Source organism: Anopheles coustani, chromosome X, assembly GCF_943734705.1.
Source record: "Anopheles coustani chromosome X, idAnoCousDA_361_x.2, whole genome shotgun sequence".
NCBI lineage: Eukaryota > Metazoa > Arthropoda > Insecta > Diptera > Culicidae > Anopheles > Anopheles coustani.
In genome coordinates this window covers 7,754,580-7,772,290 of record NC_071290.1, presented here as the reverse complement: position 1 = coordinate 7,772,290, position 17,711 = coordinate 7,754,580, and the positions used below count along the sequence as shown (strand labels likewise).

The 17,711-nt window shown below is 47.3% G+C and overlaps 3 protein-coding genes across 3 annotated transcripts; all 3 read right to left on the bottom strand.

The window, feature by feature from the left end:
* Positions 1 to 3,130: 3,130 nt before the first annotated feature.
* On the bottom strand, positions 3,131 to 4,195 carry LOC131268982 (protein obstructor-E-like). The gene is made up of 5 exons (XM_058271291.1): positions 4,135 to 4,195; positions 3,849 to 4,070; positions 3,568 to 3,774; positions 3,272 to 3,488; positions 3,131 to 3,182 (listed from the first exon to the last, which is right to left on the bottom strand). The coding sequence occupies exons 1-5, from the start codon at positions 4,193 to 4,195 to the stop codon at positions 3,131 to 3,133; spliced, it is 759 nt and encodes a 252-aa protein (XP_058127274.1).
* Positions 4,196 to 6,235: 2,040 nt separating this feature from the next.
* On the bottom strand, positions 6,236 to 7,249 carry LOC131268980 (protein obstructor-E-like). The gene is made up of 5 exons (XM_058271289.1): positions 7,190 to 7,249; positions 6,922 to 7,114; positions 6,647 to 6,856; positions 6,363 to 6,576; positions 6,236 to 6,275 (listed from the first exon to the last, which is right to left on the bottom strand). The coding sequence occupies exons 1-5, from the start codon at positions 7,247 to 7,249 to the stop codon at positions 6,236 to 6,238; spliced, it is 717 nt and encodes a 238-aa protein (XP_058127272.1).
* A 6,078-nt stretch (positions 7,250 to 13,327) lies between these two features.
* LOC131269739 (protein obstructor-E-like) lies at positions 13,328 to 17,588 on the bottom strand. Its single transcript, XM_058272246.1, has 5 exons — positions 17,543 to 17,588; positions 15,131 to 15,328; positions 14,080 to 14,286; positions 13,760 to 13,973; positions 13,328 to 13,683 (listed from the first exon to the last, which is right to left on the bottom strand). Exons 1-5 carry the CDS (start codon positions 17,586 to 17,588, stop codon positions 13,644 to 13,646), a joined length of 705 nt encoding a protein of 234 aa, XP_058128229.1. The 3' UTR covers positions 13,328 to 13,643.
* Positions 17,589 to 17,711: the final 123 nt, after the last annotated feature.

Here is a 17,711-nt window from a genome sequence, read left to right as displayed (position 1 = left end):
CTCTCTCTCTCTCCTCTCACCCTTTCTAGCCGAAGTTTTCAATCAAACCCCATTCGCGCGACACATTAACATTTGCCTGGAGACTGTCGTTTTTCGCTTCCCATCGTGTCTGTGTGTGTTTTTTTTTGCGCACCTGGGGTGTCGTTTTTCTTCTTCAATAGTTCTAACGCCAGTAACGCTAATGCCAAGAGCAAACGCGGGCTCGCTCGATCAGGGAATAAATTAAGATTCGTTATCGCTCAGTTGGCGTTGGCCTTTTCTGGCGGTTGCTTTGCTTCCACGCTGCTCCCCTTTGCTTTGCTGGCCCGTAGAACTAGGATGCGTGGGCGGGTGCTGTCTTCCATTACGCGTTACCCGTTACAGCACGAGCCCTCACTCGGTGAGTCACGGGGTCCGCATTAGGCCAAAGGGTTTGGCGTGCGCAAAAAGGCAATGGGAGCAGGTCCTCGCCCAGCACAAAAAAAAAACACAGCTCACCGACGGGTGGGGTAGCGGCGCGAAGGGCAGAACAATTGCCACCACACTTTTACGCGGGGCCACGTAACGCTCGTAACACGGCGTGAGTGAACGGAAATCGAAAGTGAAATAATGCGTTCTCGTTCGCCTCGGCGTAATGGTGCTTACTAACGCACGCTGGAGCTACGGGTGGAGTATACGTGTGTGTGTGTATGTGTGTCTACATACGCGTGTCTTGCGTGGCCACCCTTGTGCACGTTAGCTAATCAAGCGCAGCACTACGTACATCTATTCCGGCATCTAACACTCGGTATGACACTACGATGGGAAAAAGGTCTGCTGCTGCCCTTTTCCCACTACTGGGCGGGGGGTGAAAGGGGGCTGTGATGGCCACAACGGAGTGTGTCTTGCCAAAAGTTATACATAAAGATTGCACCGGAAGGATAACGAGCACTTCTCCTGGGATGAAGTGGGCCTTTTTCTCGATCCTTTTTAGTTTTTTTATTCTTTAAATCAAGCAACGTGTTGGAAAACCCAAAATATAGAATTCAAACAATGGAGGCAAGTAGAGACCTTGATTTTTGTGAGTGTTACTCAAATTCTTTCTCATGTTAATAAATCAATATATATGTTTTTTAAATAAAGTTCACTCTCATTAGCTGTTCTAGTTGTAAACGAATCAAATCTACAGAATGCTTCTATTTGTAGCGTTAAAAATACTTGTAATAATTGTCCAATTACAATAAGACTCATAGTGAAGTTTCTACAATTAAAGGTTGCTAGTGATTTAATCATATGCATGGGGAAGGAGAGCTAGAGGAAGCTTGGATTGAATTATTGAGCACCAAAAATAACAAAAAAATTTAAACTTTACATTCGAAAGGACCAAACTTTCATTAATGGACGTTTTTAGTAAGACGATTCATTAAGTATTAGTCGGGTGTCCTTACATCAAGATGGAAAAATGGAGAAAGGCGCAGATACAGATCCACGCATCCACACATACGAATGATTCTGAACATTGTAGATAACAATTTTACCATCGACGAAAATTGCTACCGAACAATATGTAAACGGCTGCTTTTTAGTTTATTTGTTGACTATCTATTGGCATTTTTTGGTGTTTTGATGTATTTTTGATGATATTTACTAAATGTATAATATAAATCAAAAACAAAAGTGAGCGCTATAATACATTAGGCAACATTTAAAAAAATAATTCATATGTTTTGCAATAACAAATGACCCAATAAAATGACCACAAAGGTCGAAAGTAACGCAAATTTCCGTAGTAATGCATCCCGCATAACGCTCGCGTACAGCTTTAAGGTTAATTCGTGGTGTCATTATTGATTTTAAGAATAAGAAAATATTCTTCATAAATATTTATTCAGAAATAAATTCACGTTTTAAATTTTGATAAAATAAAAGTTGAGTGGGGTATAAACTCCCTTACAATTTGATCTTTTTCTATTTTACACAAAGCAAGCGGAATGAAATATAAATTAAAAACACCAAAAGATAGCCAACAGATAAACTAAAAAATCTTCAGAAATAGAAATACTTATTATATAACTATTATATAACTTATTAAAAAAAAGCGGTCAAAATTACCGCTACAAAGAATTGTCACAAGATTCCAAAGCAATGTACTTGGTTTCTAGTGTTGATGATGTTAGGAGGATTGCTCAAAATCGCGTGTTTGTTGGATGGGCCAATTATGGTCCAGTTTTGTAAATTGGTTAAGGTAAAAATAATAAAAGTAACATGTCTACCGCGCCATCCAATTATATCTAGACATATTAAATAATGTTGAATCTTCGTTGATAACATTTTTTGGTAACATCATTAAGTAACTGTAACAATATTTATGTACCATATTACTATATCTTTTATATATAGATAGGATATGTATAGCGCAAAATGGTTAGAGCTATTCCAGCGTAGCTCGTTTGATTCGACTGAGTGGGAAGGGGAACTGCTGCGGAGACAGGCGACGCAGGGCGGAGTTCGCTAGGTTTATGGGTCCTCGTAACAACTGGAGAAGTAGCACACCAACCGCACGCAAGCAAAATGCAGACCTCCCTCCAGCCTTCCCTCGCTCTGGTGAATGGTAAGCTCTTTCCACTCCATTGCCCCCTTTCCCCTCCCCCCTCGATTGTGTTTGCTTTTTTGACATTGTAGTCTTTTTTCTTTTTTTGTTGGTTCGAGCGCAGGATACGCAGCAGGAGAATGTTTCGCAACGGGACGGAGAACGACGTAATAAGGAATACCGAAGGCAAACGTGATTGAGAAAACACCCAAAAATTATCCAACAAAAAAAAAAAAAAAGCACGAGTGATGAAGGAAAGGGGGTGGGATCAAATCAGCTAGCTCGAAGAAACGCGCCTTTCGCCTTTCAACCCAACCAGAAGGACAATGTTGCTAAGTGGATCGAAGTACCATAACGCCTTTGATGTGTACTCAAAACACCTGCAAATTATCGCCCGGTTGACACGACACTGGAGTAGAGTTCAATTCAGTCTAACATAGGACCAGAAGCCTCCCTGAGGTATCCATTCTCCATGCCTTTGCTTTCCTGTACCTTCCCAACAATGGTAACGCTTTTGTTTCGGTTTTGGTTTTGTACAAAGAACTAACATTTATTGCGTATCATCCAGGTGCACACCTGCCGCTAGTTTCGATCAGCTTCTCGATCCGTCTCTGGCTGGCTGTACCAGTCCTCACTGGGGGAAAAAGAGGAAGAGAAGAACAAAGACACAACAAATCGTAGTCAGGTGGCGATTAGGAAGCGGACATTGACCGCATTGCTCACCATCCGGGCACGTTCTCCGGGTCGTCGCAGCGCTGCAGGTCCTCGTTGTAGACCGTGCCATCATCGCAGGTGCCTTGCCGCGGCTCGATGCCGTTCAGGCAGATGTAGAACCGCTGGCAGTCCTCCGGGTGCGGGTAGTTCGGGTGCGTTATGGCCTGCCCGTTCCTGTCCATCTTGGTCGCGTCCTTCGGGCACTGGAAGCCGTCGTTCAGTTTTTCTACCGAGAGAGAGAGCGTCCTGACCATGACCATGACCGCTTCAGGAGTGCAAGCGGAGTGCTTAGTTGCGGTACTTACTGTTGGCGTTGCTGCCGCAGCCCTGCCGGTTGGCCATGTCCGGCCAGACGCAGGTGCCGGTCGGCTGGTTGAAGTGTAGCCCGGCCACACACGTCATCTCCAGCTCGCGCCCGTTCACGCAGTTGAAGAAGATGTTGCAGATCGACGGATCGGGGTGCGGGAAGAACCCGTTCTGCCGGGGACACACTCCGACCGGTTTCGGTGGCTCTGCAGAAGACACAGACACAGGCACAGGTAAGTCGGAGTGCCCAGTGCACAGGGTCAAGTGCGCCGCCACTTACGTAGCTCCTTCCGGTCGCCGCAGTTGACGTTGAACACCTGGTCGCACTTGTTGACCAGCTTGCTGTCCGGGTTGAAGACGAGCCCGTCCGGGCAGAGCTTCTCCGCGACGCGCCCATCGTTGCACTCGTAGTACCGATCGCACTGGTACGGATCCTCGAACTGGCCGTCCGGTTTCGGGCAGGTGAACTCGAAGTAGTCGTCCGACTCCTCGGTGGCCGCGGCTGCAACAGGGGGTTGAGAAATGTAGCCAAGCTGTTTGCGGGGCGGTTCAGGTGGCACACTTACAGCAGAGCAACGCCACGGTCAGCACCAGGGGGAGAATCACGACCAGCGCTCGGTTGCTCATCTTGAACGTGGGCTTCCTTCTGCTGGAGGATGTTGGAGTTCTTTGGAAAATCGTCCGGAAGGCTAGACCTAACCTCTGCCTCGCTTCAGGAGTAACACGCCTCGAGATCGCTCTCCTCAGCCAGCAGCCAGACCCGGGCCCGATCCGAACGTTAGCAGCGCAAACGCTTAACTAGGCTGCGCCGATGATGAGACGAGCACTTTTTGTTTCGCTGCGTTGCGTGCCAAAGGTTGTTTACTCTCGCCCAGCCTCAATCCCTCTCGCCTGATGAGCAGCCTTCCCTATCCAACCCGACATCGGCCGAGTCTTCACACGGATCGGCCTATCAATCTGGATGGTTCCAGCAGCGAGTGCCTGCCTTCGCCTGCTTACCCAATCAGCCAGGCCTCAGTCGGACTCTCGGTCTGCGCTGGCGTGGCGACCCGGACAATTATGTAAACACGGACTGCCAACAGGGGGGGCGTTTGTTCGCGCCCCTCGAAAACTGGTTTATCACCTCCTCCGCCCCTGCTGTGCCTCGGCCACACACTGATGTGCGATGTGTTTTGTTTGCATTTGTCCCTTTTTTGCCACTGAGCAGAGTGTGCCTGGTGGGGCGGGTTCCTATCTTCATGCGCTCGCTTGCCACCTACCTTTCACTTTCATCCGAAGCCCGGCTTTCTCCGGCTTGCGTGTGTGGACAACCCATCAACGTTCAGGGACAACGAGAGCGTTATGGGTTTCGGTTTTATGTAATCGCCGCTAGCCTCCGTGGCTGTGCCTCAACTCCTTCCCAACAGCGCCATTAGGCGCTCAGCCCCCGGCTAATAACCCAACCCGATTTATTGCCAATCGAACATGAGCAAGGAGCAGCGCTACAGAGCAAGCGAGACAGCGCCGCCTAAGATCTCTTAGGAGGGCAAACACTGATCTAATGGACTTTCCTAGTCCTGGGAAGTAGGAGTACTAGAGACCAGAGGAACATACGGAGGTGACGAAAAGAGTCGGTCGGTGTTGTACCAAGCTCCAATCCTGAGTGCTGGATAGTGATATACAGTCTGCTGCGCGATCGAACGCGATCTACTTTTCCAAACCACACCAGTTTGGGTCGCTATCAGAGGCCAACCTTTGAAAATGTCATCCAAGACGCAGTAGTCGATTCCCCTTTCTCGTAGTTTCTTTGCTCTTCTCTACTCGCGACTTACAATGTTTAGTTTAATTTGTTTTATTTCCACTCATATAAAATGTTTCTGTCAGACTGCTTCCTACAAGATCAGGAATCCGTGAAGGTTCCTCGGTAATGGAAGCGATTACTTCAGTTATTCATTTACACATTCAGAACAGCTTACGATAGTAGTTATGAAAAGGAGTCAGAAAATGGATTGGAAGAGGGGGGAGGGGGGGGGGGGGTGTTTGGAGAAATCTATTGGGGGAGAAGGCATAGAGGTGGAGGTTAGGAAATTGAAGGCAATTTCAATGTTCAATCAGACAAACGAGAGAAAGGCAGCAGTTGGATGGATTTATGGCAGTTACATCTGAAAGTTCGGAAGCTAACGGAAGTGAACAGTAGCCAACGCAGAAGTGATCAAGAGTGCACGGAAATGGAAAAAAAATTGAACGGTGCACCGAGCAGAATGAACGTTGGCAGAGTACGTTATGCAAAAGCAAACGAATTCAGACAGAAGATGTCGAGAGATGATAATAGAGAAATGTGTTTACACAGGAAAGAAAAGTAAAAAACAGAAAAAAGGTAGCAATTGTGAGAAAATTAGAGAGAAAGAGAGAGGCAGAGACAGAGAAGGATAGAGATAGAGAGAAAGAGAGAAGCAAGAAATGTAAGAGTGTATACGGAAACAACAACGGCAAGGTCAATAGACTCGCTTGATTGATTGATCGCGATTGATTGATTGATGGACTGGTCGGACGTGATCAGCATCAGAGGTCTGTGGCTTTGCTGGTGGGTTGCCCGGTTAAGGCGGGCTAACGGTAACGGGAAAGTGAAGGCACAGTATCACATAGCAAAACGGTAAGGCTACCTCCTAAGAGTACCGGCTTGGGGCCTCAGTTCTTGGCGCCTTCCTCCTCCTTGTACCAGTCTTTGCTGCAAATGGGGCATTGGACAGAGAGACGGAACCATTAGATGCCGGATTTTGGAGAATGGAGTAGGCGTAGTCGGGCAGCTGCTTACCATTCCGGCACGTTCTCCGGGTCGTCGCAACGCTGCAGATCCTCGTTGTAGACCATCTTGGCATCGCACTGGCCGAGACGCGGCTCGACCCCGTTCAGGCAGTAGTAGAAGCGGGAGCAGTCGGTCGGGTGCGGGTAGTTGGGATGCGTGATCACCTGGCCGTTCTTGTCATAGCGCGTCTCCTTCGGGCACTGGAAGCCATCGTTGAGTTTCTCTGCAAAGGGCAAAGCGCATTGGATGTATGAGCGTGACGATGTTACGCTGCGCGCTCAAGCGTTACGTACTGTTGGCGTTGCTACCGCAGCCTTCGCGTGCCGCCACATCCGGCCAGACGCAGGTGCCCGACTTCTCGTCAAAGTGCAGACCACCGCTGCAGCCCATCTCGAGCTCCTCGCCGTTGATGCAGCTGTAGAAGACATTGCAGATCGACGGATCCGGGTGGCTGAAGAACCCGTTCTTGCGCGGGCAGTAGTCGGTCGTACCCTGTGGCGGCTCTGCAGGATGGAGAACGAAACGTTGTCAGCACCCGTGCGCTTAGGGACCCTTACGGGGAACTTACGCAGCTCGAACCGGTCGCCGCAGTCGACGTTGAACGGCTGGTCGCACTTGTTGATGAGCTTGATCGTCTGGTCGAACACCAGCCCGTCCGGACAGAGCTTCTCGGTGGCTACGTCGTCCTCACACACGTAGTACTTATCGCACTGGACAGGATCCTCGAACTGACCGCGGCTCTTCGGACACTTGAACGCACTCTGGGCAGCTAGATAGCGGCAGGACAGGGACATCAGCGACTCGCTACGACACAGGCACACAGCCTACTTACCCACGGAGAGCGCCGCAACCAGCAACAGCACCACCGCCGAGCGTATGCCTTTCGTTGCCGCCATCGTTTTTGGACACGGCCCAGAAAAAAGGGAATTGGGAAGGGAACGGGGCGAGGTTTGTCGATTCCGAATTCGGACTAGAGGGCCTCGACTTCCAGGACCGGACTACTATGCAAGGCTGCTGCCACCAGACGTTCCCGTAGTTACCGATAAACTACGCGATGCCGATGATGCGACTCTCACTTTTGTTACGGCTCCACGGGCGTTGCGCACGACTACCGATCCCTTTCCCACCGCCATATCACGACGCCTCCCACCCGCACCGGGCTCCCTTCCAGGCACCCTCTCCCACCACCTGCTCTCTCGCTCTTGCGCCCGCCTTTGTCACAACGAAGCCGAGGCCTCGGAAGGAAAAAGCGTACCAGTAACGCGCAGCAAGCGAGGACCCGCCGAGAAGGAGGGCAACGGTAGACGGTTTCAACAGGGGCGACGTGGGGAGAGCAACCGGATAGTAGGTAAATGTAAGCCGTGCGCCCCAACGCACAGTAGGTTCGGTCTGTTGCATTACTGGGGTTTTGAGATGAAACGAAATATCAAAACCCTATTTCCGCAATCTCGCAGTTCAAAAGTCTATTTGACAGAGAAAAAGGCGGTTGAGTCGAGTCGAGGTCCTCCAATCCAATTCCACTACAAACCATCAAAGTCTAGTTGAGATATGGTCAACATATGGTATTGCGAATTGTAGAATTCGTTTTTGGCAAACTGGTGAACTTCAGTCGTTCTGGTTTTTCTTATACGGCTTATGATATTTTGGGATTGGTTTAGAATCGCTGAAGCTTCTTTCACAGCCTTATTTATATAAAATTGGTCGGCCATTAGAACAGCAAGTGTGTTTTCAATATTTAGGGGTGATTTTTTGCTTAGCAGTGGAAATAGAGATCATAATCGAATGGAGCATCCGATTGAAGAATTATCGGTATACGTTCAACCATATTTAAACATATCACTCTAACGCTTGAGTTTTTAAGCAGATAATATTGCTCTCAGCTGGAATAGTGCTCGTGTATGTTCGCATGCTACGAAACTTACCGTATTTGGAATATTTCAAAAGTACATTTTTGCCTATTATGCCCAAGAAGTGTTTGAGGTTTATACCCTTATTAGACGAGGATTATTTCTGCCACTCGATTTTGGATAATAGTGTCAAATCGCCATTGACAGAAATATTGCTGTCAGAAAATCGGAACCGGTTCGATCGGTTCCGATTTTCTTTCGACTGGAATTTTTATGTCAAAGTGGGGATTTGTTTACTCTTTGCTCTGTTGTTTGCAACAAATTTTGTTCAATACTCTAGGTTGAACAATACGCCAAATTCAAACATGAAAATGCTCAAATAACTGCCAAACCCATTTTGTGGAACTTTATGAGAGTAAAATTTTGGACAAAGATGACACTAAAAGCCCTCGTCTAATAAGGGTGTCAAGAGGCAATTATGAAACGCAGTTATTTTATAGTTGCTGTATGCAACTTCATTATGCTGTCTAGTAAATATATATATTAAAAAAAAAACAAATAAAAAAAGGCAAAATAGCGTGTTCGTTTGAAATATAATATATTTCTCCGGCGTTTGCACGATGGGACCACTGTGCGACCGCTCCTATAGCTTTCGACCGGCGGCGGGGGTTACCGTTTTTACATTCATCTCCCTCGGGCCGACGCCGTACGCCTCCTCCTTCGCCTGGAGGCCACTCCACGATTTGCCTACGTGGCCACACTGTTGCCAAGCATGAAGCATGGGAGCACTTGGAGCTCTGGGGGGGCGCAGAAGAAGGAGTGCCGGGATATGAGATTCGGTTCCAGTGCACATATTGCGAAATATTCATCTCCGTGGCCACCGATTTTCGACACCACTCCACCTCGGGGCTACCGATACGTGTGTGTGTGTGTGTGTGTGTGTGTGTGTGCGCTAGTACGGGGGTCCCTTTTGGCAGCCTATTTCCCTGCCCAACCCACTTGCAATACCTAGTGGGTGCGACCTAGGCGCAGAAGAATTCAACAACAAGGAACCGGTCTTTCTCTCTCCCTCGCTCTCTCGGTCTGCTAAGCTCGACGTGGAGTAAGTAATCTGAACGGTGGGAGGGGGTTTGGGGGCTATGGTGCAGGAGAAGGAACCAATTTCACACGGAGGACAGTGGCGCGCTCCGAGCATAAATATATTAATTTGTATTTCGGAATGGTCCTACGTCCTGGTCGCCCCCCCCCCCCTCCGGGCGGAAAGAGACGAGGAGACGGGGGCGGGAGGTTTCAAAAACGAAAACCGTTGTGTAAGTAAAAACCCGGGCCGAACCCCGAAATGGCACCCAAGCGAATGGAACGTTGTCCCCTGGTTCACCCTCCAGGGGAGTTTCTCGCTCCTCCAAGGGACTGGAAGGCGGGGGCGAGATGGGGCCGAGGGTGGGAGTGTTCCCGTCGACAATAGGGGAAGAAAGGGCAATGCTCTTTTGTGATATTTTCTTCCTCGATCATGTAAAGTATGTTATTTCTCGCTCGATAAGGATCGCCATTTTAATGTAATTGTTTTTTTTTCAAAAAACAAGCACATCTTTTCAAAAACGTCACACAAAACGGAGGATAGGTGTCTGCAGTATCGGTAATGTTTAAAATGAATGTCATCCTCTCAGAGGATCAAGACCAAGCAAAGGAAATCGACGGTTATGAACACTTGCGCGATATTGTTTCTATGTTTCTATGTTTGTCTCTGAATCTTCCCTCAAATAGAAACACCGTTCAATTTAATCTAATCCATTTAGAACACTTACAACAAGACATCGTATTGCTATTTAATATGTCAATTCTTTTATAGTATAATGTAGCTTTCTACGTATAATGTCAGTGTAGAATATTGTAGAACGGTATTAGTACTCTTAACAATCAAACATGTGAAGAATTTGAGACAGTCGTCACCGTGTTTTATAGATCCAAAGATTTGAATTTCATTGCCTTAAAGCCATGTATCATATATCAGAACAAACAGAATATAGTAAATACAAGACAATAGGCATAAATAATATAGTGAAAAATCATCTCTACTATGATTTAAGACAAACAAGATGCTGAAAGAGAAAATAACAGCGAGCTAGTCAGTCATCAACTACCTGAGTGTGTTAGTAAACAAATATTGAAAATAATTTCAATAAAAAATCTTGCATTCCTATTGTGAAGAGAAAAACTGAAACATTCTTATTTTTTATTACACTTCTTAGAGGGTTTTAGACACTTCTATTACTATCCCGTTTGCTTTCCTCATTGACTTCATACTCTATAATCGCATGTGTAATCTTATCAATACGTAAACAAACGAACCAATAGATCATTAGATCGTGCTTTAAGTGAAAATTTATCGAAATTCTGTGGTTATTTAGTGTAGTTTTAGCATTTTCAACAAGAAACAACAAATAAAAACCTCAGCTTAAACACTTGGTTATTTTGCTGCTGGTAAACATTATAATAATCCGACATTTTCTAGCTGCTTTTCAAACATGTTGGTGTCAATAAATACAGGTCAAGCTCCGTTGTCCCCTACATTGCCTGTTTGGAGGAGTTCGGAGGGCCAGCCCCGCCCGCAGAAGTACCCGAGCAACCGTAACGCCATTGCTACCGCCGTTACGCTGTGTCGTTTTCCTGTTCCACCTTTCGTTTTTTTTTTTGTTTTTTTCGTTTTTCGTGTATTGCATTTTGCTATTGGCTTTGCCACCGCCAATCGCCATATCGGCGTGTCTGCGCCGATTCTGCACCGTGTCGTTCGGTGTTGCTGCGCCAGATAATTAGAAGACAGCGACGACAAAAGGCCACACACACGCACACAAAGGGGGAGGGGGGCAGCCAAAAGCTTCCTGGTCGTTGGAGCCTAGCTAGCCTTGGGAGGAGATGCTTCCGCAAAGAGAGGGAAAACAACGGCGTCATTGTGACGTTGGGTAAGCGACACGCAGCGCCCGATACCTGTACCTTCACCTTGCCGCGGGTGGACAGGGCCCGGCCGAGCACGATAAGCACGCCATAGGGTAGCCATGTTTGCCATTTTGTGACGGTTTTTTTTTTTTCGGCTTCGCTGTTGTTCAAAACTTTCGGGTTCCTGCCTTGCGCCAGCGTTGAAGTCTTTCGTGTTCAACTTCTTGGGCGCGCTCGATAACGATCCGGTTTCGGCTTCATTATTACCGCTGCTTTCCTGTTTCTCCCGATTTCCATCCCACCGTTTCTTCCAACATCCTCCTCCGCCCCCGCTCCATCATCACCCCATCTCACTTTTCCTTTCTTTCGCTTTCTGGTCGAACACTCTCGCTTTCGGGCCGCCTTATAATATTGCGTATCAGGTATCACCAATTTCATAATATCCTTGTCGGAGCAGCTTGTAGGTCAAATTTGCCACACCTCCTTCGTCGGGCCCCTCCCCGCCCCCGTCCCACGGGGGAAGATTGTTATTTCATCTCCCCCTGGACGATAACACACACGATGCCGGGCCCGGGGTTTTTGTTTTGTTTATTTATCGTGTGTTCCTCCGTTTATCACGCTTCGTCACCTTCCCTCCCCGCGTTTCCCCTGCCTAACCACCCTTCGCTTTGTTTAACGTACCCTCGACCGGTGTGTGTCTGTGCGTGTCCTGATCCTGTTTTATTTGTGCTATTTGTTTTCTTTTTTCGTTCGCTCGTGTCAAGGGTGACCACTTTTCGGAGGAAGGAAAAGCTGCTGATCGTAGACCATTTTTCCCGCAAGGTACAGGGAATCGTAATCGAACGCCGCAAAATATCGGATAACCTTTAGATAAGTTATCTTGATGCTCAAAGCAGCAAACGATGCGGAACTTCACCTTGGAAACTAGCCATTCGAAAACGCTTTATTTGTGGAAATAGCATTGGAAAATTAAAGGAAAAATGGAAGCGCGTTTGCGTTTGCTTTGTTTGAAAAAAATAATTCAATAATAGTTCAGCTTAACAGAACTTAACAATGGTGGTGTGAACAAATATGAAACACAGATTATCGTGTGGTTTGCAAGATGTCTGGCTTCGTATGCTTGGTACTTTGTATACTGTGGTTGTGGCTAGTTAATGTTCTTCAGGTTGTTAATTGCGTGTAATTTCACAACTTTACCTTAAAGCAACTACTTAAAAAGGTAACTCGACTACTTAAAAAGGCATTTGTTTGTTCGGAAACATGAAAATTTGCTCGCCAACTGCTTGTTTTTGCGGAACTGCGTATGTTTTTAATATATTTGTATTTTTATTTTGGGCCGGTTCGTCGCCTGGTAGCGTTGAAACGAGTCTCCCATTGCCACGTCACCCGCGTGTGAACCTGAACCGGGCGAAATTGCTTGTGTGGTTGTGTGTGTGTTTCCCTCTCATCAAGTTCGAAATGGGATCAATTCATCGAGCGCTTGCTCCAGTTTTTCCGCCAGACGAAGGTTCTTATCTTGGCGCCGAGCGTTTCGTTTCTCCCTTTCGCTGCCTCCGACGGTCTCAAGGACCGCTGACGCCAGCAGACGGCAGGTATGGCTTGCGTGAGCGCACCACCGTTTTTCCACCCCAAAGTAGAATGTCAAAATAGAGAAGGGAAACCCGATCCTCGTGTGTGCGCGTGTGTGTGTGTGTGTAAAGGGCACGGAACGTGAAGGGTTGGGCGGCTGAGTCTCGTCTTGTGTCTGATTGCACACCCGTGAGCCCCGGCTGGGCCGGGTGACGACGTTGCCTTCTAGCGGGGATGAAAGGGCTGAGTCGATGTCTGCCCCCCCAGACTTCTGCCTTTCACCAGACGGGCTGGCAATTAGTGGGCACGTTTACTGCACCTCGAGCTGGCGAGACCACCTCGTTGAGTGAAGAAAGAGGGGAGGGGGGAGGGGAGCAGGAGAAGCTTCCCCATTTCACCCCTCCGCCGTACGTTACCTGGCTTAAGACAGAACCTGTTCTGAATGTCACCCAGTCGCCACGTGATGGCTGGAATGGTCGTTCTAACCCCCAGCGACAGCGTCACATACACACACACACACACACACACACACACACACACATACACAGGCAAAGGTGTAAATCATTTTTTAACATTATTCATTTTATCATTTTAACAACAGTGGTTTTGTGTTTTTATTGTGTTTTTATTTTTCTATAACTCAATAAAAATTGAGAAAGTAGTCAAGTCGAGCGGAGGTTTCTTCTTTGCTTTTCTGTTTTTTTTCCATTTTGTTTTTCGTTAACGTAATATTTTAAAACAAAAGTACAAAAATAATGAGTCTTTTCATTTGCGTGCACCTCCCTCTCTCAGATGTGGTGCACTTTCTGCTGCCTGTCAGTTCCCCTTTTTGTTTGTTGCGCGCCCCGCGCCTTAGGAGTGTAGGACATGAAGAGATGAAGGGAACGGAGGGGGTTGTGGGATTGACGCGAGGGAAAGGGTGGTCCGATGCAGCTCCAGCTCAGTTCTTCTTCTCGTCGCTTTCCTTGTACCAATCCTCGCTACGAAAGAGGAAGAGACAAAACATTAGTCACGCGAGTCCGACTCCGGGTGCGAGTCCGGATCCGCATCCCTTACCATCCGGGTACGTTCTCGGGCGCATCGCATCGCTCCGTCTCCTCGTTGTAGACCTCGCCGACCTGGCAGCCGAGGTCACGGGGCTCGACGCCGTTCAGGCAGACGTAGAACCGCTGGCAGTCGGTCGGATGGGCGAACTTCGGGTGCGCCACCGCCTGGCCGGCCTCGTCCGTCTTCTGGTCCTTGGGGCAGGTGAATCCGTCCTTTAGTTTTTCTATGGAAAGCGTGCGTGGATGAGAAAGAGAGAGAGAGAGAGAGAGAGCGAGCGGAAGACGTTAAGGTTTTGCGGAATCACGAAGCGAAAGGATTCGGTAACTCACTGTTGGCTCCCGGATTGCATCCCTGGCGGCCGGCATCGTTGGGCCAGACGCAGGTGCCCGTGTACTCGTCGAAGTGCAGCCCGGCCGTGCAGGTGATCTCGGTGGCCTCGCCCTCGATGCAGTTGTAGAACACGTTGCAGACGGCCGGATCCGGATGGGCGAAGAATCCGTTGCGACGCGGGCACAGCGTGTTGCCCCGCGGGGGTTCTATTTCGAACGAGAACGAGCATAGAATAGAACTCAACTAACAATACTCTAGGCAAACTGATAACTTCGATTTATTTTTAAGAAACAAAATCCATTTGTTCTCATCATAAGAATAAGCTGTGCGATTCCGGTGAGTTAAAGGTAACTTTTATCACTCAGTGACATCAATTTAGGAGTGTCACATTTTTCCATGAGAACGCACTTATCACAACAACAAAAAAAAGCATTTTCCTAGCTAAACATAATGTTACATTGTTTTGTTTCTGTATCGCCATTAGAATTAATATTGAATCATGAACCTTCGCTCATATGATGTTAGGTGTGAAAAGGACATTAAAGGGCGACGAAGCTTCGTATGAGCCTTACAAAATATCATATCAAATGACGCATGTGACTCTTTGGAAATAACATGCTTCTATTCCTTTCACCTAAGATTCATTCCGATGGATTCATTAATCTGTTGGGAATCTTTACACTTTTTTGAGGCTTTCTAAACCTTAATGAATCTTTATGAATCTATCATGGATCGCTCCACCAATTTTTGGCTCGCTACTTTCCTTCACTTGATGCATCTTTGGGATTCATGAGTCTCTCATCAAAAGATTCATGAATCTCTAAAACGCAAAGAATCATTCTGGTGTATGAATCCGAATCTGAATTACACAACACTAGCCGTACCTCGTTGATAAGCATTTTTGATTGCAAAAAAAAGGACTACAGAGGAAAAGTGAGTCATGGCTCTTGCGAAATGTCATATTTATCGTTTCGTTTGAAGCTTTCGGCCCAGGAAGCAACTGTTATTCATGATTTGTAGGATGTTAAGACGCATCGTAACAATACTTACGCAGCTCGACGCGATCGCCGCAATCGACGTTGAAGGGCTGATCGCACTTGTTAATCTTCCGGATGGTCGGATCGAAGACGAGGCCGTCCGGGCAGAGGCGCTCCGTGGCCCGGCCGTCCGAGCACTCGTAGAACTTGTCGCACTGGACCGGATCCTCGTACTGGCCGTCCTTCGGCGGACACTTGAAGCTTTGCGCGTCTGCAAGAAGTGAAAGGTGAAAGAGTGAGTGCCAGGTTAAGACAATGGCGAGACGGGGGGAGGGGCAGAGCTGTGCAAATCGCACCCGCCATCGCAATTCGCAATCGATTCGCAAGCCTTGACGTAACCGAAATCGGGGCCTAACGCATGAAACGCATGCGCATATGCATGCGTTACGTCAACCAACCCGCACCTCGGCCCGCAACTGGCGTGGCGCAATCGTCGCCATCAGCGCATCGATCGGCAATTGCAAATGCGCAGCAAATCCATCAATGTCCAAACTCCCGCGCGGCCATTGTTCGGTTCGGCCTCTCGGGTTTCGCCTCCGCCATGGGTTTCGACAACAAACTTCTGCCCGCCTCATCTTCTGGCCGTCGGTGCAGACGAAGGCACGACGCAGCGAAACACCGAAACCCACGCCTCTCAGGGTCACCCGGGCCGGGGAGAACAATTGGCAAACCGCAAGGTTGCTGCCCTCGTGAAGAAACAAGTTTCCAGAACGATGCTGGCGTACGGGATGGCATCGTCTCGAGCGCTGGTGCGGAAAGCGTTCGCTGATGAATTACCAGCCAAGCCAGCCGAGCAAAAACCAAGAGTTATCAACACTTAAAATAGTAAATGACATCAAGCACGAAGACACGACCAAAAACGAATAAACTAAGCTTCCCAAAGCAGCGCAAAGTAAAAAGCAATAGTTATCAACACTTAAACTAGTAAATGACATCAAGCACGAAGACTTATAAACACAAACCAAAAACGAATAAACTAAGCTTCCCAAAGGAGCGCAAAGCAAAAGTTATAAATACCTAAAATAGTAAATGACACAAGCACTAAGACTTGTTAATAAACAAATAACGAATAAACTAAGCCTGTCAAAGGATATTTTTTAAAAGATCGTGGCCACTTAAGAGTTTCATACTTTTTCGTTTCGAGTACATTTAGCACATAAAGACTCAACCATATCAATTAGAAATTCTCGGTTTTTCAATTTGTCTACTTCGATACTGTAAATCAAAATACAAATAATAATAAATATTTGAAAATGGAAGCGCGAACTAGTTAATCAAGGCTTGGAAACGAGTTGCCAACTCAGCGGTGCTTTCTTGTTGTACGTTTTTGCGTTTTCCCTTTATTCCGGGCTAGAAAACCACCGCCTTCAACCTCCCCCCAGTCCCCCTTAATTCCGTTCCGATCGCTGGGATCTTAAAAATCACCTGGGAAAAGCCTCCTAAAAATAATTTTAAAAAACAGGTCCATCGGCGATCGGCACGATTTGTGACACACTGGCTGGGAAAGGGGGAAGGGAAGGGAAACGCAAAAAAAAAGTGCACGTTCCCCGGGAACTGCTGGCCAAGGTAAACCGGATGCAAGAGATCAACGGAGAGCAGACGAAAAGAAAAGGCACAACAACAAGCTACAGTTGCCAGCCAAAATAGAAAAGGATGAGAGAGAAAAAGAAAAACAAAGAAGAAAAGCAGAGCAAATTTGCAATTGCTTCGTTACATAATTGGCGCACAGGTTCGATTACGCAGCGGTGTTGATTCCGGTTTTTGCTTGTTATTTTTTTATTGGTTTCTTGTTTGTTTTCCTCCTCGTTTTCGGTTATATTTGGTGCCTTTTTTTTATCGAGCCGTGTGGGAAAGTTGCGGAGGGGAAAGTTGATGCGTAACGAAAGTGCAAGTGAACCAATTTTTCCGTATCGCGAGCACTCGCAAAAAAAAGAGAGAAAACCCCGAACTCGGTGCCATTGGAGCTGAAGTGGAATTGTAAAGCGGAAAGGACATTCAAATGGATTGTTTGTTAACACGTTGACTGCCAAGTGTTTTTAGTACACTTCTTTAGTACAATCTTTTTTAATCGTTCGTTTATAACATTTGTTAAACCGATGGTTTTCGAAGGCCAAGCAAAGGCCTAGCATCTCGAAGAACTTGTTTTTAATATGACTATAGTTTTTATGTTTCATTTTCATTTATTAATGAGTCAAAAACTTTTGAGAACTTTTGGGTGACATGGAACTCAACGTGTTAAAGCTGATGGCTTTTCTAGTGCCTTTGGTGTATGTTTGATAATTTTTTGAATCGATTTTGTTCCAGGACCAATTTCCCTCGCCTAGCCGGGAAATGGAAAATCTGTCGCCCCCGGGTAGCGTGCAAAACTGTACACACACAAACACACATTCACGTACACACACGCGCAAACAAGAGTCGTACTTACAGATGCACGCGGTCACGGCCGCCAGCACGGTGAGGGTGTAGCGCATCCTGTGGCTGTGCGGGAAACTGCGGAAAACCGACCGACGCTTTCCCCAAAAAAAAACGGAGGTTGAAACGGAGGCAAGTTGATTGACGCTGCGGCGAGCTGCGGGGTTTTCCGGGAGCGTGTG